Source organism: Ochotona curzoniae, unplaced genomic scaffold (genome assembly GCF_017591425.1).
Source record: "Ochotona curzoniae isolate NIBS_2020 unplaced genomic scaffold, NIBS_Ocur_1.0 contig_3622, whole genome shotgun sequence".
NCBI classification, from domain to species: Eukaryota; Metazoa; Chordata; class Mammalia; order Lagomorpha; family Ochotonidae; genus Ochotona; species Ochotona curzoniae.
Genome location: NW_024465926.1, coordinates 10,435,295 through 10,462,447, shown reverse-complemented (window position 1 = coordinate 10,462,447; position 27,153 = coordinate 10,435,295). Strand labels below are relative to the sequence as shown.

Sequence of the window (27,153 nt, the reverse complement as noted above, 5' to 3'; positions counted from 1 at the left end):
TCCACCACATGGGTGCAGGGGCCCAAGCACTCACGCCGTCTCCTCTTGCTTTCCCATTTGCATTAACAGGGAGCTAGATGAGACATCTAGCTGCTGAGACATCAGCTGGCACCCTCATGCTGATGTTGCAGGCAGAACCTTAACCTGCAATGCCCCAAGGCTAGCCCAGGCTGTTACAGTCCCATCAAGCTCCCTGCTAGCATGCCTGGGAAAACAGCAAAGATGGCCCCATCTTGTGTCCCTGCCACCTGCGTGGGAGACCTGGATGAAGCTCCAGGTTCCTGATCACCACCTGGCCAGCCGTGGCTGTTGCAGCCACCTAGGAAGTGACCTAGTCAGCGGATGATGTCCCAACACTCCATTCCAGTAGCCCTGCCTTTCAAATAGGTCATTACTGTCTTAATTAGTGCCAATGGTTGGCAGAGTGCAGTGAGTCACACTGAGACCTCTTCCTACCCGACTGCCTTCTCACACAGCCTGAGCCGGAGGCAGCCTGCTCTCGGCCTGCTCGTGTAGGAATTCTGGCGTAACTAGTACAGCCACCACTGTCTCGCCAGCATCCCAATGTGGGCACTTCTGATCTAGCTCCCTGCTAATGCATCTGGGGAAGGAGCAGGAGATGGCCCACGTGTCGGGGAGACCCAGAACAAGCCCCAGGCTCCTTGCCTGGACCTGGCCCAGCGCTGAGTATTTGCATCATTTGAGGACTGAGCCAGAGTATGGAAGATCAGTCTTCCTGTAACTCCGCCTTTCAAATAATCTTAAAGTTCTGTGGAAATGGTATTTGATACCTTCAGTGCCGATTCCAAGTCCTATCAAGAAAGCGTGCTGAACAGAGAACTGGTGCTTAAGCACAACCGATGGCGCTGGAAGACCGCATCTGAGGCCGAAGGGCAGCCCCTCCAGTCTCATTAGCTTATTTGAAAGGCAGCGCTGGTTCACTCCCTGGGTCCCTCCATGGAGGTGGCGGGAACCCAAATGCCTAGGTCTTGCCCTGCTGCCTCTCTGGGTGCACATGAACCAAAAGCAAAAACAACCGAGTGGAGACCCTGATCCTGGGATGCGGGAGGCAGCCAGCCCAGGCACCCCAAGATCGCCACAGCTGATTTAGAAAACTATTAGGCCCGTGCTGTACGTGAGAACGCATGCAGCCCACAGCAGTGCCGTCGGGGGCCGTCACGGTGCCCAGCGAGCACAGAGCTTGTGTGAGGCATGGGCTCTCAGGACCTTGCACCTGCTGCTGGCCCGCGTGACCACACCCTCTGCGCCCAGGGCTGGAGGCTCAAACGCCAGGGCTGGAGGTTCCTCACACAGAAGAGAAACGTACTGGACACCAGTGTGGTCCTCATCAGCTTTGTCATCTTGGCGCTTGACATGACGCGGATTTCTCTGCACCAGAAGCACATGGCCCAGCACCGGCAGGACCCGGATGGGTAGGCAGGGGCCTGGGTGGGAGCAGGGGCTTTTGATGGGAACAAGGGCCTGGTGTGGCAGCCTCCCATCCCCTTCCAGGTCACCTACCCCAGGCTGTTTTTAGCAGAGCTCCTGTTGAGAAGTCATCCCGGGGTGTCAGTGTGTTGAGGTGAAGGCTGACGCAGGTGCAAGGGGTTTGCGTGGTGGCTTGCCTGAAGCGGAGCCCGCCAGCTCAGGCCTGTGCCGACTGCCTGGCTCTTACCTGATGCAGGAGGGTGCCAACTTGCTTGGAGCTTTGTGCTGTCTTCCAAACCTAGTTACTGCAGCACCAAATGGTGGTTCCCCTCTCCTCAGCAGTGCCTGCTAGTCAGTTACTGCCCGAGAGCAGCACCCGGGCTGGCGCACCTCACAGGCTGGCGCACCTCACCGGCCACTCCACCACAGTCTGTCTCCTCCTGGACAGAGAGCAGGTCAGGGGAAGGGGGTGAACTGGGCACCGTCAGCTGGAGGGCACACATGGCTTTTCCATGTGCTCGGCGTAAGTACACAGTGGTGTAAAAACAGGTGGGTCAACATTGTGATGCCACAGCCTAAGTCACTGCTTAGGATCCCAGCACCGTGGGCACGTGCCAGGTGCTCTCCTCCTGCTGGGGCTCCCGCCTGGCACACCTGGGAAAGTAGCAGATGTGAGGGCTCGGTGGATACCTGCATGGAATTCCTGCCCTCTGGCTTCAGGGTGGCCCAGTCCCGTCTGTCCTAGCCATTTGGGAAACAAGTCAGTAAATGGGAAACCTGTCACTTGGCCTCTCGATAAAGCTTAAAAATGTTTTAAAATTTTAAGATTTAAAAAATTTTGTTTCACTTGAAAGACAGAAATATCTCCTGTACATTGATCCACTCCCGCAGTGCCCACAACACTGAAGGCTAGGCCAACAGAAGCTGGCAGCTCATGTGGCTGGCAGTGCCCCCTCATATCTGCCACCTCTGAGGACTTGTAACCCACCTTCCGGCCAGACAAGTGGAGGCAGCGGCACTGGCACTGTGTGCCCCAGACATCTCCATCTGGTGCTGGGCCCAGAAGCTCACAAGCTTTTTCAAATAAAATACACATCCCTTGTGTAAGCTTCCGGGGCCTCCCAGCACACAGCTGGTTGTGAGGGTCCTCACGGTGCAGCGCTTCTGCCTGGAAAGCAGTTCTGACGGCAAGCATCCAACCTAGCAGGCCTCAACAGGGGCCGGGGTGGGTGGAGGGAGCCCCCGCCATCCCCGGCCATGCGAGGGCCCCACGGCACACTGGATAACTGGCAGCCTTCCCCGGCACAGGTTCGTCAGCTTCTCCGAGGCGCTGAGTGTGAACTCCGCCGCCACCTACCTGGTGGGCATCCTTGTGCTCCTGGCAACACTGCAGCTCTGGCACCTGCTGCACCACGAAGCCAGGCTGCAGGTCATCAGCAGGACACTGAGCAAAGCCTGGGATGAGGTGACAGGCTTTCTGCTCATCATCCTGGTCCTGCTGACCGGCTACGCCATGGCTGTAAGCCCCGTGCTGTGCCTTGTCTGTCGGGTTGCCCCCACTAGAAAGGGTGCCAGAGGGAACAGTGGCTGCTTCGAATCTGACTTAACTAGCAGGGTTTGCACCCGTCCTGTGTCTCCTTACCTCAAAAATCGGGACAGAATTTAATTCCATAGATGTGAAGTCAAACACCTTAGTTACGAATGCAACCTTCACAGGCTGGGGGGAAGCATCGTGCGCAGCCCCCACTAACAGCGTCTCTCCCTCCCAGTTCAACCTGCTGTTCGGATGGAGCATATCCAACTACCGGACGTTTGTCAGCTCAGTGGTGACCGTTGTGGGGCTCCTCATGGGAGGTTCTCAGCACAAAGAGGTAAGGACAGGTCCTCAGCCCCGGCCGGGGGCAAAGGGCTCATCAAGGCTTCCCTCATGTATCGCCTTTGCCGTAAAAGTCTACCACAGAGGGGCCTGCTTAAAGCAGCCGTGTCTGCAGTGCTCTGAGCACACACAGCCTAGAAGCAGCTTCGCTTGCAGGACACTGACCTTTCCGAAGCACTTAGTCCTGTCTTCCTCACTGCCTGCAGACTTGTAGAGGGTAGACACATCTTCCAACCCAAGCAGCCGTAACAGCCAGAGCTGAGCCGACACAAAACCAGGAGCCAGGAGCTTCTTCAGGGTCTGCCACGCAGATGCAGGGTCCCAAGGCTTTGGGCCATTCTTGACTGCTTTCCCAGGCCACAGGCAGGGAGCTGGATGGGAAGTGGGGGCAAAGGGACGGGAACCAGTGCCTATAAAGGATATAGGCACTTACAGGCAAAAGATTAGCCAATTAAGCCATGTGCCAGTACCCTGCAGTTTGCACTTACTAAATGATTGTTCCTGCTCCCTGCTCAGCAGCCTGGGAAGGCGTCAGGCCCCTGCACCAATGTGGGAGACCTGGAAGAAGGGCCTAGCTCCCAGCTTCAGACTGGCCTGGCTCTGGCAACTATAGCCATTTGGGAAGTTTAACCAGCAGATGGGAGATCTTCAAAAAAATTTTTAAAGGCAGTTTCAGGAAGAACAGCATGGTTTGTGGGCCTGTTATTTTCCCCCAGGATCTAACAATTCCCTATCATCTTGTTTAACAAGAGAAGCCCACGTGGTGCACTGGGCCCAGACCCGTTTGCCCAGGGTAGGAAACACGTGAAGTGCACGCTGCGGCAAAGGCTGGTCTGCCGGAGGCTGCCGCCGCCCGTGGCTCCCGCTGGGACAGGCTCCTTCAGGAATGAAGCCGCAGTCTGGGTAGGACACTGACAGTTCCGGCCCCAGGACGAAGGGCTCATTCCTGACGTGCTCCGAGGGCACAGCCGCGGTACTAATGCTGCCTCGGGGCGGAGGAAACCTGCCACGCTTTGGCACTGACTGGACCACTGGAAGGGAAAATGGAGCAAGCTTACTGGTGGAGTTTTGCCACCAGAGTCCAACTGCCCTAACCACCTGGTGCGCAGGACCTGGCAGCTAAGCACCTAACAAGCTAGTGCCTCGAGATCCCATCCTGCACAGAGGGAGGCATCCCAAGCAGCATCCTCTGAACTGCTGGGTTTCTTTAAAACAGTACCCCAAAGACCACGAGTAGGCCAGTCCCCAGAGAAAATAAACAAACTGAAACCTTAATGTTATGGAAGCCACTGTAGTAGGCCTGGAATTTGAGAAATCTACACACAAGTCAACAAAGACGGAGAGCTCATTGTTTATACCTTCAGTTTAAACACTTAGCATACCTGCGTGTGGTTCTCTGCTCCGGCCCCGCTGAGGGAGAATGGGACACGGTTCTCAGCTTCGGCCCTCCGCTGGCCACTAAGGGCTGCAGGGAGTGACCCAGCAGGTGGAGCGTGTACGCCGGTGTCCAGTCAGCCAGTTGGATTTTACGGAGATGCCGCTGTGTAGACAAGCTGAATGCATCTCCTCTCAGTGCATCTGGTACCGTCCCCCCCTTGAAGCTTCCATAGTTTCCAGAACTATGTCTTTTCCAGAACTGTTACAACTCAAGGGATCTCATTTATGATTCCACAGCAATTCACCTTTTTCTTCTTTTCAAAGTCCTTCACTGCTGTTCTCATTCTCTCACTGCCTCCCTCCCTGGTGTCCAGTGGATATCACACGTTTTCCTGGGGATCCCTCCCTAGCCATGGCATCCGCCTGTTGGTGGCACAGGCTGTCAGCTCCTTGTCCTCTGCCCTCTAGGTTATTGCTTTAGACCCAGTGCTGGGCGGCTTCCTCACCCTCACCAGCGTCGTCCTGATGGTGCTAGTGATCATCAACCTGTTTGTTTCTGCTATCCTCATGGCCTTTGGACGAGAAAGGAAGTCCCTTAAGGTAGGCACTGCTGGCACAGTAATATCGTACCACTGGAGGGGACCAACCGCGTGTGCCCCTGGGATACACACAACCACCATGCTTCCAATCTCCACAGCTCGGCCAAATCGACCTTCCTAAGAAACCAGTTTACCCTGGCCTATGTTCTAAGGCCACTGTCCACAGAACCCCAATGACTCCTGAGCAGTGAAGACTCTCCCAACGCTCGACAGTAAATCACTGGGAAAAATTTAATTAAATGCAGTAACAGTGAACACTATCTTTGATACTGTATTTCCCGCCAACATGCAGCCTTCTGTTCGCAGAGGGAAACGACCCTAATGGACGAGCTGCTGCACAGGCTCTCGGGTCTGCTCGGAATCCGGCGGCACCAGCAGCCCCGCCCCACGACGGAGCACCAGAAGGTAAGCCACCTTGGCCTGTTACTGTTGAACATGCTACCTTTGCATGGTACCACGCAGAAAAGTATCAGTGTATATAAAATACTTTAAATCTGTAAGTTAGCAAGGAGTCAAAATTACTGATTCCAAGTTCCTGCCCGTGGACACTGCAGGACAGCTGCGGACAGGGAAGCAGCAGCCCGGGCCCGGTGGCTGCAGAGGCCCCACAGGGAGCAGACCGACGGTGCTGTCGGCCTGAGCCCACACTGGCCACGTTCTGAACTCTACTCCACTGTCTGACCAGATGGTAAAGAAAGCGGGTCATGGATCTTTAACTTTATTAGCAGCTACTGAGCTATGAGCTACAAACCAATCAAAACCATTAAGGAAAAGCCACTCGAAACAGGTCTGTATGGAGTCCTGCCCGTGAATCCCACAGCCAGCCTGCACAGAGATGGGCTCAGCGAGGAGGGCAAGCCGCAGGCAGCCCCACCCACCCAGGAGAGTAGTGACTCACAGCCCCACGGGCACCAGCCATTCATCTCAGTTCACCAGTTTTCAAGTGAAAACAGGTATCCCTCTCCTGGGGGCTTTCCATCTCACCCCCAGACGCCTGAGCACATCATTAAGGCAGCCAGAAGCCCACCGTGGGGCCTGCCTCTCCTGCCAGTGTCGCAGTCACCAGAACCCGCGGGGTGTGGGAGGGAACGGCTTGGGCTAGCACAGTGCTGTCCCAGGCCAAAGGGGAGCAGAAGGCCACCGAGGGCTCCCTGAGAATCCAGTAGGACTGAGAGAGGGCTCCAGCTTTCCCAGACCAACGCTGCCATGGATCCAGGAGGAAGAGTGCCCTGCACGAGGAGCGCCGCCCTGCCTGCGAGAGCCCAGCTCCAGGAGCCGCCCCAGTGCTTCCGGCGTCAGCCTCTCTCCCACTCCCACTCTCCCCACCAGTTCAGCAGACACTTCCTGAGCTGCTCTCCGCACCACCACCTCCGGCAACTCCCCTCCAGGGGATGGGCCAGGAGCCCCGCGCGTCTAGCCCGTCTCCTCTTAGTCTCGGGATCAGAGAACTGGAAAGCAACAGAATTTGGTAGAAGAAAGCCCCGAGAAGGTGTGCTCAGTGCGGTTACCAGATGAAACGGAATTTCATGGAGGGTCTTGGTTACTGGGAGGAGCTGTTCAGTCTCAACTCCCAGAACACGGAAGCGGCCTGCCTAAAGAGGCCTAGGTTTTCTTTTTCAGCTCCTCAAATCTCCGGGAAAGATCATCAAAGTCAATGTCTTCCGAGGCCGAGGTGTTGGCACCAGCGGACGCAGCGGGCAGTGTATCTGGCACTGATGGCAATTCTGGTAGCACAAAGTTGTCGTAGCTCTCCACCGGTCGAGAAGGGGGCTTGGCAGAGGGCTCTGGCTTGGGTCCAGGACCTAATCAGGACAAGAGGTGTGAGTTACACATGCAGGGAAACGGTGCCCAGCCCTGGTGACCAAGCAGGGAGCACAAGCCAACTTTTCAAAAAATAACATTTACCTCAAAGGTCAGTAATTAATTAAAAGGCAATTAACATTTATATTTTCTCTCTGAATCCAATCTATTTCACATTCCTGCAGCAAGAGAAACAGCAGAGGGAGCGCCGAGCACGAGCAGGAGGCCGGGGTGGTCCTGGGGCCCACAGGCTGCTTCCTTAGCAAGGAACACTCCTTTAAGGCGTGGGGGGGGGGGATATAGTAATGCAAATGTATTATTGGATTCAATCCTCCAATCTGTGTGACGTTCAAAGTCCTCCCCTTACCTGACTTACAGCTCTAACTTGAAGAAAACCACAACAAAAAATCAACTGCTTGGCTGGGGCAAGTGTGGAGTGGACTCCACAGGAAGAGAAGAGAACCTTCTGGGAAGGAACACTGTACCCGAGTGGAGTATGTGTATACACATCAAACCACACACTACGTCCACGAGCTGCAATAACACTGTGTCACAGCGACGCTTAGTGAGTGCTTGCCCTTGGATGCCCACGGCCGCGTTAGTGCCGCTGTGCGTTCCAGGAGCGGGAGAGACCGGTCCGATTCCTCCCTCCTAGCCTGGGCCTGACCAACCTGTTTACTGCAGGACAGCAAGAGTCCAGGCAAATAGAAAGGTGCACATTCTGTCTCAAACAGTTAAAATAAGGAAAATTAAGCATTAAACTATTCAAGGAATATTGAGAACTGCAAAACACTACTAAAAAGAAAGCTCTGAGCAACGCAGCTTCATGTCAGTTATGTGTACTTCACAAACTTGTGACAGAAGAGGAAGCACAGAGCAGTCAGCCAAGAGAGGGAAAGGCAGGAGACAGACTGAGTTCCTGACCCCATCCGGGTGACTGCAGGCAGCTGGCTCTGAGCCAGCAAATAGAGGGGTACATTTTCTCTGCCCCATAAATCCTGACATACTCATTTTAAGGAATTTATACAAGAAATTTTACAAACTGCAAAACCCTACTAGAAGGTTGTATTATAGAGAAAAGTTCGTAGAAACACAGCTTCATGTCAACAAACTGCTTTGCAAACTCGAGGCCGAAGGACCTGTGTTTCTTTCACAAAGGCAAAAGGAGAGAAAGCGAGCACCTGCCTCCTGGCTGGGCCGTCCTTGCTGCAGGAAGTCAGAGCCACTAAACGGAAAGCTGCAGATTCTCTAGCTCATATTCAAATTTTAAAAATAATAAGGAAGGGCCTGGCACAGTAGCCCAGCAGCTAAAGTCCTCACCTTGAATGCACTGGGATCCCATATGGGCGCCGGTTCTAATCCCAGTGGCCCTGCTTCCCATCTAGCTCCCTACCTGTGGCCTGGGTAAACAGTCGAGGACGGCCCAAAGCCACATGGGAGACCTGGAAGAGGCTCTGGGCTCCTGGCTTCAGGTCGGTGCAGTTCCGACCATGGCAGCTGCTTGGGGAGTAAATCAGAGGATCTTCCTCTGACTTTCCAATAAAAATAAGTAAATCCTAAAAAAAACCTTCCTTAAATAATGAAAATGTTACCTTAGAAACTCATTAAGCAATAATTTATACAAGCAATATTAAACTGCAAAACACTACCAAAAATGTTATTGTAGAGAGCTGTGTTTATGATCTCACAGAGAGAGAGAACAGAGACAGGGTAGGGAAGAGTGAGGAGACGAAGGACAAGACACATGACGGCGAGATGGGAGGCTGGGGAGGAAACTGGATCGAGTGCACACTCCTGGCTTGGCAAGGAGTAACCCAGGAAACAGGAAGGTGCCCTTTGCCTCAAACAAAATTAAAAAATAAAGTAATGCTACCTAAGAAACTCACTTTAAGCAGTAATTTATACAAGCAACATTGAAAACTGCAAAATATCAACAAGCTTCATGTGAATTCAAAGTGCTCTGCAAACCTGAGACTGGAGAAGCCGTGTTCCTATTAGACAAAGTCACTAAGGGAGGAATGAGGGCCCACAAGCAGCAGGGGCTCGGTTCTCAGCCACAACATCTTTTCTCACTCACCTACAATCTGTGCAGAAGGAACATTCTTGTTAGCAGCATTGATGTCATCAACCTGAAACACACAGAGTGTAACCACAGGAAGGGGACAGATACTGGTGTTTCCCATAACTTGCTCCCCAAAAAAGCAGCAGAACTTGCTCCAAAGAAACTTTCCCTCCAGCCCCTGGCAACTGTCCCCCTGCCTGGAAAAAGGTAGGGAAAACTTAACAACCAAGCAAAGAAAAACTTCTTACCCTTAAAACAAAACACCCTATACTTTCAAACCTCTGAATCCTGTCCAAGAACCAAGCTATCGAACACAGGTGAAGATCCTCCAACCTCATCCTTCCTACAGACAGTTGTAGGCCACGCTTTAATGCATGCAAGACTGAAGCTTAAGAAACATCCAGGCCCACCATGAAACACATCAGTTAGGGAGAAAAAGCGAAAGAACAGCAGGCAAGCTCAGGAACAGGGAGATCACCCGAGATGCGTGGTTCTGGTGCTCACGCAGCAATGCTGTGACGGTTTGTTTCTCAGTAAATCTCAGGTATGAATGAGGCATATGCGGAGGAAACCGGGATGGCAGATTCCACGTAATGGAAGTCTGAACTGAAGTTGTTAGAATCACAACTCATGGCAGCATTACCCTGTCAGTTACTTAAAGCAAATTCCAATCTCATGACTGACGCGTGAAATCAATGCTAGAGGCTGAAATTTACTAACTGGACATGTCATATAAATAAAAATCACTGTTTCTTTATATCAGTATTAACAGAACTGAAATTTTAACTGATATTCTAGCACTAAGACTGTAGCAGCTTACCATGATTCTGTGTAGTCCAAAGTGGTCAGGCAGCAGGAATCTAGCATGCCAGTTAAATGCCACTTCAGAGCGCATGTCCCGTCGGGCTGCTTGGGGTTGGAGGCCCAGCTCTGCCTGCTGCAGCAGGCGAGTGCCTAGACAACTGGCTTTCTGCCACCCTCTGAGAACCACACTACACTCTGGACTTCCGGCTTCCACCTGGCCCGGTCCCTGCTATGAGGAGCATCTGGGGAATGAACCAATGGATGGAAGACCCTGTCGCCCGGCTTTGTAAATGTAAATTAATACCACCACAAGGCGTCCTTGTAGGGCAGTACAACGCGCCAAGGAGCTGCAGATCCTTCCTGATTCCCGGCTCGAACACACACAAAGCGCCGCCCCCACAAGGCTGCTGTTACCAGTCCATTCCAGGCTTGAAGCAACTCAAGAATCCCAAAGCAGAAGCAGTGCTAGCACTAGAATTTGATCAAAACTCGGCCTTCCCTGTAGTCATTATTTGCTTTCTCTTCAGGGCATTCACTCGCCTGTTGCTTATAGGAGGCCCAGGCACTTACAGATTCATACGTTGGGGGAGTTGCTGGTATCTGAGGTGGATGAATATTGGGAAAGGCCTGATAAGTCCCCACAGGCAATCCATTGAAATCCGACTGTAAGAGGAGAGAGTACCATCAGAGAGGCTGCCTCCGATGCACAAGCCTGAGGGCTGCACATGAGCTCGGCTTTTTCAAGCTCATAAAGAAAAAAAAAAGGCAGAGATGCCCAAAGGATGTATGGTCAGGATTCTCAAGTTTCAAAGACCTACCTACAGCCAAACCTTATTCTTAAAACTACTTAATATAATTCATTGCCTACTAGAGAAAATTCTAATCAGACTTTATACCCAGATATGACCTGTATCTTCTTCTTGACAAAGGTTTCTCAACTAATAATGAGTGGTCACTACTTTTAGAAAAAGCTATAGCCCCGGCGGTGTGGCCTAGCAGCTAAAGTCCTCACCTAGAACGCGCTGGGATCCCATATGGGCGCCGGTTCTAATCCCAGCAGCTCCACTTCCCATCCAGCTCCCTGCTTGTGGCCTGGGAATGCAGTCAAGGACGGCCCAAAGCCTTGGGACCCTGCACCCGTGTGGGAGACCTGGAGGAAATTCCTGGTTCCCGACTTCGGATTGGCGCAGCACCAGTTGTTGCGCTCACTTGGGGAGTGAATCATCAGATGGAAGATCTTCCTCTCTGTCTCTCCTCCTCTCTGTATATCTGACTTTACAATGAAAATAAGTAAATCTTTATTAAAAAAAAAAAAAAAGAAAAGAAAAAAAGAAAAAGCTACGACAGCAACAGGCCCCTAAATAGCCAGCGAGCCCCGACGGAAGGGGCTGTTCTAGCAGCACCTCTCTAGACTAGGCGGGTGCAGCCCACGAGCTGCCCAAGGTTGGTTGAAGCCTTTGTCCCGCCAAAGGAGCTTCAGGGAGGACTTAAAATTAAGTTGAAAACAGGCTGATACATAAATGAATAATTTTGTACAGCCCACAGATTTTGTTACAAATATCCAAATGGCCCCTGAAAGACAAAAAAGGTTTCCCACCCCTGCTCTCAATTTTCCCACTTCATTACCTACCAAAACTTCTGGATCCCCTCATTTTTTCCCTGAGCTAATACTGCATGTTCTTACTGTCAAAACATTCCTTTCAATCTACAACTCCTGAGTATGTTCCCAGAACTCATCTGTGACCTGCGAGATTTCTGAGGTTTCCGTGAAGCTACTTTCTTGAGGCGATCACTTACTGGGCCCTGTGGCAGTGGGTATGAGAAAGGAGGGTTTGGATTTGGCATCGGCATTGGCATCGGCATGGGCAGGGGCAGTGTCCCATCAGGTCCACCAACTGCTGTGGTGAAACCCCCTCCTCCTCCTCCTCTTCCGGGGCCACCTTTCTTCACATCATCTGTGAATCCAACATCAATGAGATCTGTCTCAATCCCAGGAGGAGCTTCTGCCTGAAAAGAGAGGCAATGTCATGAACCCATGCACATGGCCCTGTTCCCAGGAGATGTAGCAACAGGAAGAGCCCCGGGGGAGTGCACTGGGGAACACCTGCGGCAGGAGATGCAGGTCCTGCAGCGCCTGGTCACGGAGGCCCTGTGACTGGAGCCAAGGGGCACAGGCCAGGAACGCCCGCACTGTCCAGTGCCCAGACCCGGGCAGAGAGTTCAACTCAGCAGTCATGGGAGCGCCCAGGCTCCAGGACTCTGGAGAGCTGGGGAATGAATGCTTCCATCCGGGTATGGCTGGTGCTGGACCGCTCACCCACTAACGGTTCAGTGAGTCCTGCCCGTATTTGTATCTTTACACTGCAATCCTTTCTCTGCACTGGTTGCGGAGGCCCTGTGACTGGAGCCAAGGGGAACATGGTGGGTACCCAATGAATGCTTATGAACCACTTAGGTCTCAGAGAAATGAGAATGATTTTCAGAGGGATACAATTCTCTCAAATTCAAAAACTGCAGACACAATACCACTTTCTATTTGCATCACGGCTTTAGCTTCTCGAAGTGCTGGGAATCATTCAGCTAATCTGATCTTTGAGCAGCCTGCGGCGCACACAGGCATATTTAGCATCAGAAAGGCACCAAATGGACAAGACTTAACCTTAAACCACAGTCATCAGTTAACATAAAGAACACGGCAAGTTCTCAAAGGTCGCAACACAGCCTCACTTCCTTTGTACTCCATAAAACTTACCATGACCACGGAGTCAGGCTCATAGGGAACGTTGTAATTCTTGGCAATTTCAATCAGGTATCTCTCCACCAGGATTTTAGGTGGGGCTTCCACACTCAGTTTGTGCATCAGCTACAAGCCAATGACAGAAGGGTTAACAGGCACATGTACTAACCAACCTAATCCTAGCCTGTCAGACTATTCAAACTTACTCTCATCTTAGTAAGAAAATAAAACTGAAGATGAGATTCAGAAGTTCAATGATTTTTCCAGTCAGAGGACACCACAGACCCAGCGTCTCCCTAGCACTCCCAGTGACACATGTCCCGGCTGTCGCTACAAGCCACACGCTGCTTTCCTCATCCGACCTTTCTCCTCAGCTTACTTTCTGCCCTCAAAAAGTGCAAGGATGGGCCCAGTGCAACAGCCTAGCGCCTAGAGTCCTTGCCTTGCAAACACCAGGATCCCATATGGGCACCGGTTCTAATCCCAGCAGGCCCCACTTCCCATCCAGCTCTCTGCTTGTGGCCTGGGAAAGCAGTTGAGGACAGCCCAAAGCCTTGAGACCCTGCACCCGTGCGGACTGGCTCAGCCCCAGCCATTGCAGCCACTTGGGGAGTGAATCAACAGATGGAAAGTCTTCCTCTCTGTATATCTGATTTTGCAATTACAATAAATCTTAAGGAAAAAAAAAGATTTTAACCTTCCATTAAAAAAAAAAGCCCAAGGGTGCCAAGGGCAGGAGGGCAGAGGGCAGTAGCTGACCGCAGGGCCAGCTACCCAGATTTTCTCTTCATTTTCACCATGAAATGTGTACCCCTAGATGAACTCAACCCGGCTATGACACCCTAAAAACATGAGAGAAGCACCCCCACAGCTTCCCTTTTACCACACGTGTTCATTACCCGGTCGTTGACAGTGCCAATCTGGTTCGTCCTACACAACTTGCCATATTCCTTGCTATACTTGGCACAGAGCTGATCAGCAACCTACACAGGAAAAGCATCAATAGGTGAAAATGGAAACCACTCCTACAGCATGTCCCAAGCTTTGGCCTGGAACAGTAAGCATTTTCCTACTACAGAATTTCAAAATCTGAGGGGTGTAAAAACCTGGCAGTATGCAGTCATCAACTTATCCACCTGTCAAATGACGACTGAGTGACACACACTATTACAAGCATCGTGGGGGTCAACGCTACGGTGTAGTGAGTTAAGCCCCCACCTGCAATGATGGCATTCCATATGGGATGACATTACAGCCATGAAACAAACACTTGGATAAACACAGAAAACAACATAGAAGGTGGGAGGTTACACTGACAACCTTCAGGAAAATGAAAACAAACAGCAGACACACAAAACTCCTGTTGAATCTGCATTCCAGCAGTCACAACCACGTTTATGTGGCGGTGAGCATTTCTTGGTGATGTCTGCCTCTTCGGCCAAGCGCCAAGCTGCCAGAGGCGGCCGGTGGCACACACTGCTCATGGCCATCAGCGTGTCCTCAAGTAGCTCCTAACAGCCACTTACCACACACTTAGGAATTAGTGAATGAAACAAAGCATCTGTCACACTGATGTTCACTGCACTAGTTTACAGATAAAAAGCCTTTCTATTTGTATGAAGTTTAACAATAACATAAGAGGACTGGATGTATACAAACTTCATTCCTTAAAAACAACAAAACAAACAAAAAAAACCATAATTACAAGCCTGCTCCATTTTTATGATATAAAGCCAGAAAAGGAGGAAGGTATATTTATAAATTTCAAAAGAGGTGGGAAACAGGAGCGAGTGCAGTGAGCTGATCCTCTGCCTACAAGCACCGATATCCCACAGGGCGCTGGTTCGTGTCCCAGCTGCTCCACTTCCCACCCAGCTCCCTGCTTGTGACCTGTGGAAGCAGTGGAGGAAGGCGTAAGCCCTCGCGACCTTGCACCCACATCCAAATTCAGAAGCTCCTGGCACTCAGCTTCGGGTCGGCTTCGCTCTGGCTCTCTCAGCCATTTGGGGAGTGAGCCCGTGCTGACTCTCTGCCTCTCCCTCTCTCTGTAAATCTGCCTTTCCAATGAACAGATCTTCAAAAACAAAAGAACTACAGAAACACCTAATCAAACGTGCAGAAACAACAGATAGAAATTTTTCCAATAACTAAAACCTGCAAACCTAACTGAACTGGTTGTACTCACGATTTTCAACTCAGCTACTTCAGACTGGAGTCGAGGAGCAGCCCAGATCAGAGTGGACACAGATTCTGCCAGCCCAGAGTCTAGCTCCCTAATTGGGGGGGAGGGGGGGAGGGGGAGACTTAGATTTTGAAAACAAGCCAACAAAAACTCTCTTCTACCCTTTATATCTTACACTCATTAGTCACTAAAGCTATTTCACAAATCTCACTAGATGTTCATGGTAATTCTATACTTCCAACCATTTCCAATCCTTATTTTATCTGTGGGGAAACTAAGTAATAGGCTCACATCTGCAAAGTAAGGAGACGTTCAAGCCCAGATTCAAACTCAGACCCCGTACTGTCAAGTTATCACCACTGGGATGAGTTCTTCACAGGGGAAGGAGACACCCCTGGAGTACGCCCAAGACTCCCCACTGCTAACCCCACCTGTATACACTGACCGACATGAACACCTTTTAAATTCCAAAGGTGACTTAGTTTTTGATCCAGAATATCTTACTTCATGGACTGGATGAGACCAAACCGGGCCAGCAGCAGGTCGCAGTACAGCTCCAGGATCTCCATGGCCTCCACCAGGTAGTCCTCCCGGATGATGTGCTCCACGCGGATGCGGGCTCGCTCATCCTTCCCCGCAGCCAGGTAGTCAGCGATCTCCTTCCTTGCTTTCTGGGCCAGTTCCGCTAAGACACAAAGCCCACGCAGTGACTCAGCAGCAGCGGACCACAGCCTGCCTGGCGGTGGAAGAACTCAAACTCCTACACATGCGAGGCAGTAATCCCAGAGCGGATCCGTGCCACCTCACCTGCTCTAGAAGCTCACTGACCCACAGCACCACCCGACAGGTCCAGCTGAGCAGCCAGAACTACGGAGGGCAGCACTGCCTTGCTAACCACAGCACTGGCTCCAGAGCCCCCACCCACGGAAACCAAACTGCACACGCTCAAATTCCTCATTTGGATGCAAAAAAAAAGTATTATAAAAACTATGCATGAATTTCAAAATATCCATCTTTTTTCATGAACTTTTTAAAGTACCCATGTATAAACTTGCACAGTATCACATGAAACCCGTGAATCCATACATATCTTCATCTACTTCAAAATCTCATCTCCAGGTTACCTATAACACAAATGCTAAATAAACAGTTGCTATGATGTATTCATTAGGAAAAATGAGAAACACCTGTATGTTCAGCACTAATGCAGCTTCTTTGTTCCAAATAGTCTCGAGCCACAGCTGGCTCAACAGTTGAGCACATGTTGCTTTTGCTCCAACAAAGAGATTCAGTCCAACTGACCAGTCCCAGGAGGTGGGCCGAGACACCACAGGGACAGCCTGAAAAGTCTAGCTGTGGGGGGCTAGCACCCCGCGATGGACTGGGGGAGGAAAGGCAAACAGCCATGCACTACTCACTTTTTTTTTTCTCCAACAGTTTCAGGCGATTTATGACTAATCTCAAATTGACTCGTAGACGCTCAGCTTTAAATCCAGAACCCAGCATGCTGTGCTGCTCTTCCTGGAAAGAGACAACAATGTTTTCAAATCAAAACAAGTTCTTGAACCAACACCATTCAAAGCCACATTATCTGACCTAATACACCAGAGTGCAGTGTTCTAACACAGGAAAATGACCCATCCATTTCACAACGGTACACATCACTTTGGCTGTCTAGCAAACTAACTGCAGGAGGATAATCCTGGGAGGCGACCACTGTGCTCCAGCAAGGAGACAGCTGCAGCTCAGACCAGGATGCTTATCTGCGGTGCTGCTAGAGGCACTGAATTGACAATCTGCTGTGAAGGCAGACCTGAAAAACCTTAGCAGCAAAAAAAAAAAAAGGATACCCAAGTACTGGCCATGGAACAGAGTGCACAAGAGATACTTTCTAGGCCCAGCAAAGTAGCCTAATAGCTAAAGTCCGCGCTTTGCACACACCGGGATCCTATGTGGGCACCGGTTCTAATCCCGGTGGCCCAACTTCCCATCCAGCTCCCTGCTTGTGGCCTGGGAAAGCAGTTGGAGGACGGCCCAAAGCCTTGAGAACCTGAACCCGCGTGGGAGACCCAGAACAAGTGCCTGGGCTCCTGGCCTCAGATATGCCTGGCTCCAACCATTGTGGTCACTTGGGGAATGAATCAGTGGATAGAAGATCTTCCTCTATTTTTCCTTCTTTCTGTAAATCTGACTTACCAATTAAAAATAAATTAAAATAAAAATCTCAGGGGAAAAAAAAGGCAGCCTTCTGCTTCTACCAAAAAAGTCAACAGGATGGTTATCAAAACATTATCAATATGGTTGACACTAATGGCCCAGCTTGCTAGTCTTCCGTCTGCAGTGTCAGCATTCCATATAACACAGGCTTGAGTCCCAGCTGCTCCACTTTTTCGTTTCCAAACTTTTTTTTTTATTATTTGAATGGCATATTTACAAAGACAAAGAGAGCAAAAACTCTTCCCTCTGCTGGTTCACTCACCAATTACCAATGGTCAGAACTGAGCTGATCCAAAGACAGGAACCAGAAGCTTCTGGATCTCAAACACGGTATAGGGCTTCCGAAGCTCCAGCGGCCTTTCCGCCAGTGAACGAGCAGATGGAAGCTCTCCCCAATCTCTTAGTAATTCTGACTTTTAAGTAACAAATTTTAAAAACAAAAGTGGAAGGAAAGAGACAGAGAGGGAGTGTGTGTGTGAGAGAGAGATAGAGAAAAAAGAAAAATTAAACAAAAGGGGAGGGGACCAATGCAAATTTACCTATTTATTTTAATATATTTTTATTTTGAATTTTAAATTAAGTGGTACAATTTCGTATAGGCTGGGATTCCCTCCCAAACTCCCACCCCGCCAATGCAAATTCAGACCTGAAGTCAAGATAATCTTATCTTTTTAATTCTTCAAGTCCTGCTAGGCCTCAGTTTGGGGAAATGATAATGCCCAATATCACACAATTAATATCTAAGCATGTACAAAGAGGAACACAAAAGAGTGAGAAGTTCAAGAAAAAAATACTCTATAAAACTGTCCAACAGGGCCCCAGCACAGTAGCCTAGTGGATAAAGTCCTAGCCTTGCAAACACCGGGATTCCATACAGCGCCTGCTCTAATCCCCCACTTCCCATCCAGCTCCCTGCCTGTGGCCTGGGAAAGCAGCTGAGGAACCTGCACCCGCGTGGGAGACCCGGATTGGATCAGCTCTGGCCACTGCGTATCTACATTCCCAAAAGCAAACATGCATACATAAGGTAAACAAACATGCCTTACTTAAGGTAAAGCCTCTGTTTTCTAAGGAATATATAATTTATCTGAAGAAACAGAAGAATCCAGCAACCACAATGCTGTGTAAGAACTGTAACTTGAGAGCAAGCAATTCTCGTGCACAAGTGGACGTCTGACAATGACTTTGGCAGGGAGGCTCCCGACACCTGGTGGGAGAGCCTGGGACGCTGTGAGCAGCCACCGTGAGCAGGGCATCACCCTCCAACAGAAAGAAGATCCTGTCTCCAAAAGTGTGAGATCCTTCCTAAGGAAGTGACCCAGTAGTGTTACAAATCATGGAAGGCATGGTTTTCCAGAAGAAGAAGGAAGAGCCTAAGTCAGTCCTGAAGGACAAGCAAGGTCTCTGAAGAGAGGCTGTGACTGCCTCAGACACAGGAAGCACCAAAGCCAGCAGGAGCCTGGCAGAGCCACAAGCTCAGGACTGGCCAAGCACCGCCCCGATGACAGTCCCTCCTGGTCTCAGCCAGGTCTCCCGCTCGGTGGGCACGAGCGATGTCAAGCACAACAGGCCTGGGGCAGCTGGACCGAGACAACATGCTTGTTCCGAAGTCATCCCTCACCAGAGGTGGACCACAACTGCAACGATGGGCAGAAAAACCACCACTACTGCCATCTCCGCCACAGGGAGCTGCTCGGATGCCAGCCTGCAGCCAGATAGTAGAATCTAAGTGCAGGGGGTGAAATTCTGATGCTTGCAATGCCCACATCCTATTCTGGCATGCTGGTTCAAGTCCCAGCTCAACTTCCAATCCAGCTTCCTACTAATGCACTTGGGCCCCAGCCACCCATGTGGGAGACCCAGATGGAGCTCCTGGCACCTGTCTTCAGCCTGGCCCAGCACTGGCTACCACAGCCATTTGAGACTGAATAAGTTTGCCTTGCTTTTTCAGTCAAATGAATAATTTGGTGAATAAATCTTTTCTCAAAAACCTAAGCACATTAAATTCAAAGGCCAAGCAGTCTTAATCACACTTATTCCTTTCGGCACGAGTATTTACTGAATGGCTACCACCTGAGACATGCACGGCAGAAGTACTGGTATGGAAAGAGACAAAGCTGAAACTAGCACCGTGATGTAGTAGGTTAAGCATCCTCCCACAGCGCCAGCGTCGCATGCAGGCTCCGATTCAAGTTCTGCCTGTAGCACCTTAGACCCAGCTCCCTGGTGACAGGCCTGGGAAAGTAGCTGACAGCCCAATTCCCTGGTCTCCTGAACCAAAGGAGATCCAGAGGAAGTTCCTGGATTTAAAGCCACCAAGTTTTTCTCCTCTCTGTATATCTAACTTTCTAAGAAAAATAAATCTTAAAAAAAAAGCGTGCGGGGGGGGGGGGGCGGGGGGGGCAGCATGGTAGCCTAATACACTACATACACTGGGATCCCATATGGGTGCCAGTTCATATTCCAGCTGTTCCACTTCCCATCCAGCTCCCTGCTTGTGGCCTGGGAATGCAGTCAAGGACAGCCCAAAGCCATGGGACCCTGCACCCATGTGGGAGACCTGGAGGAAGTTCCTGGCTCCTGGCTTCGGATCAGCACATCTCCAGCCATTGTGGCCATTTGGGGAGTGACTCAGTGGACGGAAGACCTTCCTCTCTGTCACTCCCTCTTTCCAATAAAAATAACTAAATTAAAAAAAAAAAAAAGCCATCAAGCTCTGGCCACTGTCGCCATCTGGGGAGTAAACCAACAAATGCAAAATCTTTTTATCTTCCTTCCCCCAAACCCACTTTGTAACTTCACCTTTCAAAAAGGGAGGGGGGCCAAAAATAAATAAATAAAACCCACAAAGTTATGCTGTTCTTACAGAAATAATACTCCGTTCCTCTCACCAGGAAATAACTGCAGTCAGTGCACACCCGCCCCCTGTGTGTGCCTCAGCAGGAGGCCAGGACACAGAGCTGCAGTGCCAGCTACAGGTGCCCTGAGTGCTGCCTGTGCCAGCTACCGGCGACCAAGGCCTCCTCAGCTGTTAGCTCCAAGCTATCTCAAACAGAGCCAATCAAAGGTCTAACTCAGAGCCACAATGCAGGGATGACAGAAACACATCAGCACTTTGTGTGGCCTGCCAACGCTGGGGTATCAGTTCTGTGTGGTATCTACCTAAAGACAAAATTTTACTCCTGTCTAAACTTCATTTTTTTAAAAACCTCAATTATTTTTTGCTTTTTTATAAATCACTGTATTTATTCTCCAGCACCTTTCATGTCATCAACATAAACGACTACAGACAACCATGTATTACACACTGAGAAAACCTTGTCCCTGTTTGTTTCATCAGGCTTGAACAGAACTGAATTTTTCCTCAACATTTTACTTTCTTAGCAATGTTAGGAAAAAACACATAAAATGTATTTGTAATGCATTCAATAATATAACATCTCAAATCACAAGTAAACAAATGCACCCCAAAATTCCTATTATTTCATTTCAATGAAAGCAGCTAGTGGACATGCTCCTGCTATTTGCCCCAAATGCAGGTGTCTGTCTGCAATGAAAGGAAAGTTTCACTGAAATAAAACCTCGTAAGATGCTGTATTAAGGATTAACACATCATAGCCTACTCCGGGGTCCCAGTTCTGGGGACATACACACCCCCCCAATCATTAACGTAGCAAGAGGGCAGGTTGAAGACATGCACTCAGCACAATGTCTACCTGCTGATCTGCCACAAACTCTGTAAAGATGAACAGTCTATGTAAAGACTGTCAAAAATAAAGGGGAAAAATAGCAACGACTGGAACTACTAAATTAATGGAATGACATGTAGTTAGAAAACAGTTTTCAAGTATGACCTCAAATTCCAAAAAACACAAATAAATAGACTAGACTTTTAAAAAAAGGGTGGGGGGGCCCGGCGCGGTGGCGCAAGTGGTTAAAGGTCCTTGCCTTGCACGCCCAGGATCCCATATGGGCGCCGGTTCTAATCCCGGCAGCCCCGCTTCCCTTCCAGCTCCCTGCTTGTAGCCCGGGAAAGCAGTCGAGGACGGCCCAAAGCTTTGGGACCCTGCACCCGCGTGGGAGACCCGGAAGAGGCTCCTGGCTTCAGATCGGCATAGCATCGGCCGTTGCGCTCACTTGGGGAGTGAATCATCGGACGGAAGATCTTCCTCTCTGTCTCTCCTCTCTGTATATCCGCCTTTTCAATAAAAAAAAAATAATAAAAATAAATCTTTAAAAAAAAAAAAGAAGTATAGAGTACTAACCTTGAAATAGTCCCTGACTCCCTCAATTAAAAAAAAAAAAAAAGGGTGGGGGAGGCGGGAAAAAAGCATGATGGCTCATTGCACAGGCTGAAATCCCATACGGGCGTTGTTTTGGAGTTCCAGCTGCTCTACTTCCCATTCAGCTCCCTGCTTTGTGGTCTGGGAAAGCAGTCCAGGACGGCCCAAAGCCTTGGGACCCTGCACTCACATGGGAGACCTGGAAGAGACTCCTGGCTCCTGAGTTCAGATCAGCTCAGTTCCAGCCACTGCAGCTACTTGGAGTGAAACAGTGGATGGAGGACCTTTTCCTCTGTTTTGACTTCTACCTTTAGATCTACCTTTCCAATAAGTAGATCTTTTTTTTCTTAACTTGTTTTATTGGAAAGGTAGAGCTATAGAGAGGAGGAGAGACAGAACCCATGCACTGGTTCACTCCCTAGGCTGCATTGAGCACAGCTGAGCTGATCCAAAGCCAAGAGCCTCTCCCCAGGTCTCCCACACGGCTGGAGGGTCCCAAGGATTTGAGCCATCCCCTATTGCTTTCCCAGGCCATAAACAGAGTTGGAAGGACACAGATCGGCACCCATATGGGATGCCAGCACTGAAGGCAAAGGATGAGTCAGTTGAGCTACCATGCAACCCCCTACTTGTTCCAATTTAAGATAATCTATCCACCTACCTACCTATCTATATCTTCATTTATTTATGGAGTGGGACCAGCAGGGAAACAGTGGGCACCTCTGATGGGCTGCAACTCCCACTGGCGGGCGTGAGAATCAGGGCTGGAGGAGGGCTTGGCTAGACAGGCCTTGGCACAAACGTGTGTGGTCTGGACAGTGTGGTCAGTTGGGTTGAGCTAGGCTTCAATGCCCACTGACATATATGAGAGCTGAATGGGACCCTGCACCCATGTGGGAGACCCGGAAGGAGGTTCCTGACTCCTGGCTTTGGATCAGCTCAGCACCAGCCATTGCGCTCACTTGAGGAATGAATCATCGGACGGAAGATCTTTCTCTGTCTCTCCTCCTCTCTGTATATCTGACTGTTCAATAAGAATAAATAAATCTTAAAAAAAAATTACACAAACTGCAAATATCTGGGCAAACACAACAGGTGGCTCAAGTCCCTTCTAACAGCCACTGGTTTTAAGTGTGTGGAAAAGTAAATGTAAGACAACCACAACACAATGAAGAGATGCAAAAAGCAGCTATAGAACAGGAAGGCTAGCAGTGTTCCAAGAAGTACAAAAGGGGCCCGGCGCGGTGGCGCAAGTGGCTAAGTCCTCGCCTAGCACGCCCGGGATCCCATATGGGCGCCGGTTCTAATCCCGGCAGCCCCGCTTCCCTTCCAGCTCCCTGCCTGTGGCCTGGGAAAGCAGTCGAGGACGGCCCAAAGCTTTGGGACCCTGCACCCGCGCGGGAGACCCGGAAGAGGCTCCTGGCTTCGGATCGGCATAGTATCGGCCCGTTGCGCTCACTTGGGGAGTGAATCATCGGACGGAAGATCTTCCTCTCTGTCTCTCCTCTCTGTATATCCGCCTTTCCAATGAAAAAATAATAAAAATAAATCTTTAAAAAAAAAAAAGAAATGAAAACACAAAAGCCTATTTAAAAAAAAAAAAAAAAAAAAAGAAGTACAAAAGTACAACAACAAAAGTTGAGAGGGTGGTGTTCTAGTGTAGCAGCTAGGGCAGTTTATAATTCCCACATTCCTATTACAGTGACTATGATGGAGTGCCGCCTCTGGTTCTGATCCAGTTGGGGTGCACTTCAGGAAACAGATGATGGCTTAAGCACATGGGCTGGGCCACCCATGGGGGAGGCCTGGACGGAGTTCCTGCCTCCTAGCCCCAGCCCGGCCTCAGCTGTGGGCTGTAGAGAAAGAATCATCATTCCTCTTTGTAACTCTGCCTTTCTAATAAATACATTTTTAAGAAGGGGTGGAGCAAATTCACCAAGAAAATATTAACAATCCTATTGTGAATACACCCAATCACAGATCTTCTAAATGCAAGCAGCAAAAAGCCAAATCTCCTTACAGCTGGAGACTTCAACATACCCCCTCGGTAACTGGTCACTCCAGCAGAGACATGCCAGAAAGGATACGGAAGTGACACCACCAGCAACAGACACTGACCGAACACTGCACCCAACAATAGAATGAACATGTATAAAACACACCATAAAACAAATCTCAGCAAATTAAGAACTGAATTCAGACCAAAAAATGTCTATACCCACGTGGAATTTAAAAAGAAATATGAAAGAAAACAGAAAATCTCCTAGCTCTTGGAAACTGAACAACAGACTCTGAAACATTCCGAGAATGAAAGGCAAAGTCTCAGGGGACGCGCACTGGAATCACAGACACCTGGGGGGCAGCTCAAGCAGCGCCTGGGAGCCACCTGCCCAGAAAAGGCAAGCTTCAAGTCAGTCAGCTAAATTTCCACATCAAGCAACCAAAAAGGACAAAAATCAACAACAAAGTAAACAAGGCACAAATGCAAATGAAGACAACAAAAAAAATACTAAAAGCAAACGCAAGCTTCTCAAAAGATCAAGTTAATTAGCATATATAACAAAGTAACCAAGAAAAACACTTAACTATCATGAACGAAACAGAATATCACTACAAATCAACAGATATTAAAAAGCAACATAATCAACTTTATAAATGGACAAACCATTGAAACTTAATTTACCAAAACTGACACAAACTATAACTGCTACTATGGGGAGTGAACCATTGGACAGAAAATGTTCCTCTCTGTGTATCTGATTTTTCAACATTTTTAAAGATTTTTTTTATTTTTATTGCAAAGTCAGATATACAGAGAGGAGGAAATGACAGAGAGGAAGATCTTCTAATGATTCACTCCCCAAGTGGCCAAAACTGCTAGAGCTGAGCCGACCTGAAGCCAGGAGCCAGGAACTTCCTCCAGGTCTCCCCTTTGGGTGCAGGGTCCCAAGGCTTTGGGCCGTCCTCAATTGCTTTCCCAGGCCACAAGCAGAGAGCTGGATGGGAAGTGGAGTTCCCGGGATTAGAACCAGTGCCCATATGGAATCCCAGTGCGTGCAAGGTGAGGACTTTATCTGCTAAGCCACCATGCTGGACCCCCAAAACAAATTTTTAAAATTAAATCTTTAAACAAAAATCTCCCAAAGAAAATCCATCAATCTGGAAAAGCAGTTGAGGATGACCCAAAGCCTTGGGACCCTGCACCCACGTGGGGGACCTGGAAAGAAGTTCGTAGTACCCAGCTTCGGATCGGCACAGCACCGGCCATTGTGGTCACTTTGGGGAGTGAATCATCGGACGGAAGATCTTCCTCTCTGTCTCTCCTCCTCTCTGTATATCTGACTTTGTTAAAAAAAAAAAAAAAAAAAAAGACTCAGGTTCCAGCTTCCCTCAGATGGTGATGTCAAGGCGACCCAGTCCTGGTTGTGACCAGCATTTGGGGAGAGAATGAAGGGATGGAAAATCTGCCTTTCCAAGTAATGAAAACAAATCTTTAAAAGTGAAAATATTCAAGAAAATGGACAACTGTACACTGTAACACCAACACTAGGCTTTCAAAGCACCCTCATGTTTGTTAACACTCCTCTCACACCTTCCTATCCCAGCATACATAGTTCCGAGAAAGTTCCCCAGGCACGATGCACTAGCAGACACAAGGGTCAAAAAGGCTTTTACTTGGGGTTGGGGAGGATGACAAATACATAAACATAAGCCAACGACTATTTCAGTAAACCTCAAGCACACATAATGAGAAGTGGTTAGGAAGGATTTCAATACACAAATATACATATATATGTATACTCACACACACATATGAATATATACGCGCTTACTTTGTAAAAACAAAATTGCAATTGTCCCGAAGAGCTATTTGAGACCAGACATGAAGCTCCTCACTTCGCAGAGCGAAGTTGGCTTTTATTCTCCTAATTACCCTGTTCCCTAATAATGAAAGGCTGGTCCCGTGCCGGGTGAAAGTCCCGCAGGTGAGTTCCAAGCCCTCTTCCTGTACCTCCAACACCCCCGAAGTAAGGTGAGCGCTGGGAAAACCAAACGAAGGGGCCTCACCGCCTACTTGGGGGGTCCGCCGAAGCGGCAGGAGCTGTCACCTCTTTGGCAAACAATACAAGGGGTCAGTAAATGCCTCCAGCCAAAGGAGGCCCACGTCCGGGTCGGGTCTCCCCCCAAAAAACAGCCCAGGAGGCCCCGGACTCTCTGGTGGGACGGCAAACACCGAATTTGCCGAAAAGCCTCCTCTGGTCGGACCCCGGGGAGAGCCCCGCCGCGGTGCGGCGTTCCCGCCCCAGGGAAGAGACGCTCTGGGCAAGGAGGACACAGGAAAGGTTGCGTGGCCCCGAGGGAGCAGGACCAGCCGTAGCCAGGCCGCCGCCGGCCCTGCCACACCCCCTCAGGCCCAGCCTGGGGTCCCCCCGGGGCTAACGCCACCCCCGTACTTCCAAGAACCGTCCCTTCTCTCATTTGACACATCCAGGACGCTCTGAACTCCGATATCTCGCGCTAGCTGAGACCGCTACATCCAGGAGGCAGTTCGAAGAAGCGGATAAGAGACCCAAGCCACTGAGGATGCCACACTCACCGGGACGACTCGATCAGGAACTGCGGCAGGCGCGGACTTCTGGAACACCGCTCAGCATCCAAAATGGCGGCTCGTGGGCCTCAGTACCGCAAAGTCCTGGCGGAAGGATCCAAGAGGCCGAACTAGCCGCGCCTTCCAGCCCAGGGATTGGCTGCGCCCGGCTGCTGCCGGAAGCCACGCGCCAAGAATTTCGGGCTTCCTCCCTGGGCTCTCGGGGGATCCGACGCGGCCCGGGACTACTTCCTGCGGCGGAGGCAAATGCCGTCACGCGCCGCTGGTCGCGCCCACTGAGTCATCTGCTTGCGGGCACACCCTGAACTTCACCCTGGGCGCGGGCAAAGGTGGGCGGGGATGGCTTTTGATCCCACTCTGTCCCGTGCCCCGGAAATGCCAGCTCTAATGATGACCTCTCTAACGCCGGGAGTTCCTCCTGAGATGTGTTCCCTTTGGCTCTCACTGCTTCACCTGCGCCGGGGCTCGGACGCGATTGGCTGGCCCCGGAGCGGAGCAGCCCCGGGGGTGTCGACCGTTCGCCCCGCTTTACCCGGCGTTCCTTCCACGTCAGTCTCTCGTTTTCCGGCCTGCAGACTTGATTCACCTGGTCTTCCTCTAAACCTTGATGAATGCTTTTAGCCGGAATCCCTCCAGCCTGTGGCGAAACTTGAAAACCGCTCTCTGGGCTTAGCTTGGAAGGGGCTTCCTAGAGCAGGTGAAATTGGTTTGCTAAATTATGCTGTGGAGCCTTAGGATAAGAACATAGCGAGCTACACATTCCTATAGGTTAACGTGAAATTACAAATATTCTTTATAACCGATTGCACCAGGTCCTAGAACCTCGCAATTCTAAGCTTTTGTAAAATGTGCAGACTTTTTGTTTTCCCCAGTAAGTTTTTGGCCTGGCACGATGGCTCAATTGGCTGAACCGACTAAATCCTCCCCTTGCCAGCGCCGGGATCCCACATGGGTCCCAGTTCCTATTTCAGCGACCTCACTTATGGCCGTGAGAAAGCAGTTGAGGATGGCCCAAAGCCTTGCAACCCTGCACTCCTGTGGGAGACCCGGAATAGGCTCCTGGCTTCAGATGAACTCAGCAACACTGTAATATGTGCAGATCTTGTTGAGATGTTCTCACATACTCACAAGTTTTCAAACTTTTTTTTTTTTAATAATGGGGAAATCAGATAATGGATG

At 50.0% G+C, this 27,153-nt stretch overlaps 2 protein-coding genes across 4 annotated transcripts in view; one reads left to right on the top strand and one right to left on the bottom strand.

Moving 5' to 3' along the window:
* Nucleotides 1-143, top strand: part of PKD1L3 (polycystin 1 like 3, transient receptor potential channel interacting) — a 28,865-nt gene extending 28,722 nt beyond the window's left edge. The window contains exon 24 of the mRNA XM_040982165.1: nucleotides 132-143. Within this exon, the coding sequence (XP_040838099.1) occupies nucleotides 132-143 (12 nt within the window). The remainder of the gene's footprint in view (nucleotides 1-131) is intronic.
* A 5,842-nt stretch (nucleotides 144-5,985) lies between these two features.
* Nucleotides 5,986-26,381, bottom strand: IST1 (IST1 factor associated with ESCRT-III). 3 transcript variants are annotated; one of them, XM_040982418.1, is made up of 10 exons: nucleotides 25,963-26,380; nucleotides 16,284-16,386; nucleotides 15,370-15,550; nucleotides 14,869-14,956; nucleotides 13,583-13,666; nucleotides 12,699-12,809; nucleotides 11,744-11,953; nucleotides 10,517-10,609; nucleotides 9,158-9,209; nucleotides 5,986-7,082 (listed from the first exon to the last, which is right to left on the bottom strand). In XM_040982418.1, the coding sequence occupies exons 2-10, from the start codon at nucleotides 16,369-16,371 to the stop codon at nucleotides 6,883-6,885; spliced, it is 1,107 nt and encodes a 368-aa protein (XP_040838352.1). In that variant the 5' UTR covers nucleotides 16,372-16,386; nucleotides 25,963-26,380; the 3' UTR covers nucleotides 5,986-6,882. The 3 variants fall into 3 exon arrangements, 2 of the variants coding, with proteins under 2 accessions (XP_040838352.1, XP_040838354.1); XR_005884122.1 differs by having other exon boundaries at nucleotides 7,047-7,082; nucleotides 9,158-9,567; nucleotides 25,963-26,381; XM_040982420.1 differs by lacking the exon at nucleotides 25,963-26,380 and having other exon boundaries at nucleotides 16,280-16,340.
* Nucleotides 26,382-27,153: the final 772 nt, after the last annotated feature.

What these genes read in the sequence shown, in the direction of transcription:
- IST1 (XM_040982418.1), bottom strand. Translation starts at nt 16,371, where the DNA reads ATGCTGGGTTCTGGATTTAAAGCTGAGCGTCTACGAGTCAATTTGAGA. An exon ending in AAGTAGCTGAGTTGAAAATC is followed by an intron (nt 13,667 to 14,868) that starts GTGAGTACAACC and finishes TTTCCTGTGTAG; the next exon opens with GTTGCTGATCAGCTCTGTGC. An exon ending in TCCTTCTGCACAGATTGTAG is followed by an intron (nt 7,083 to 9,157) that starts GTGAGTGAGAAA and finishes TGTCCTGATTAG; the next exon opens with GTCCTGGACCCAAGCCAGAG.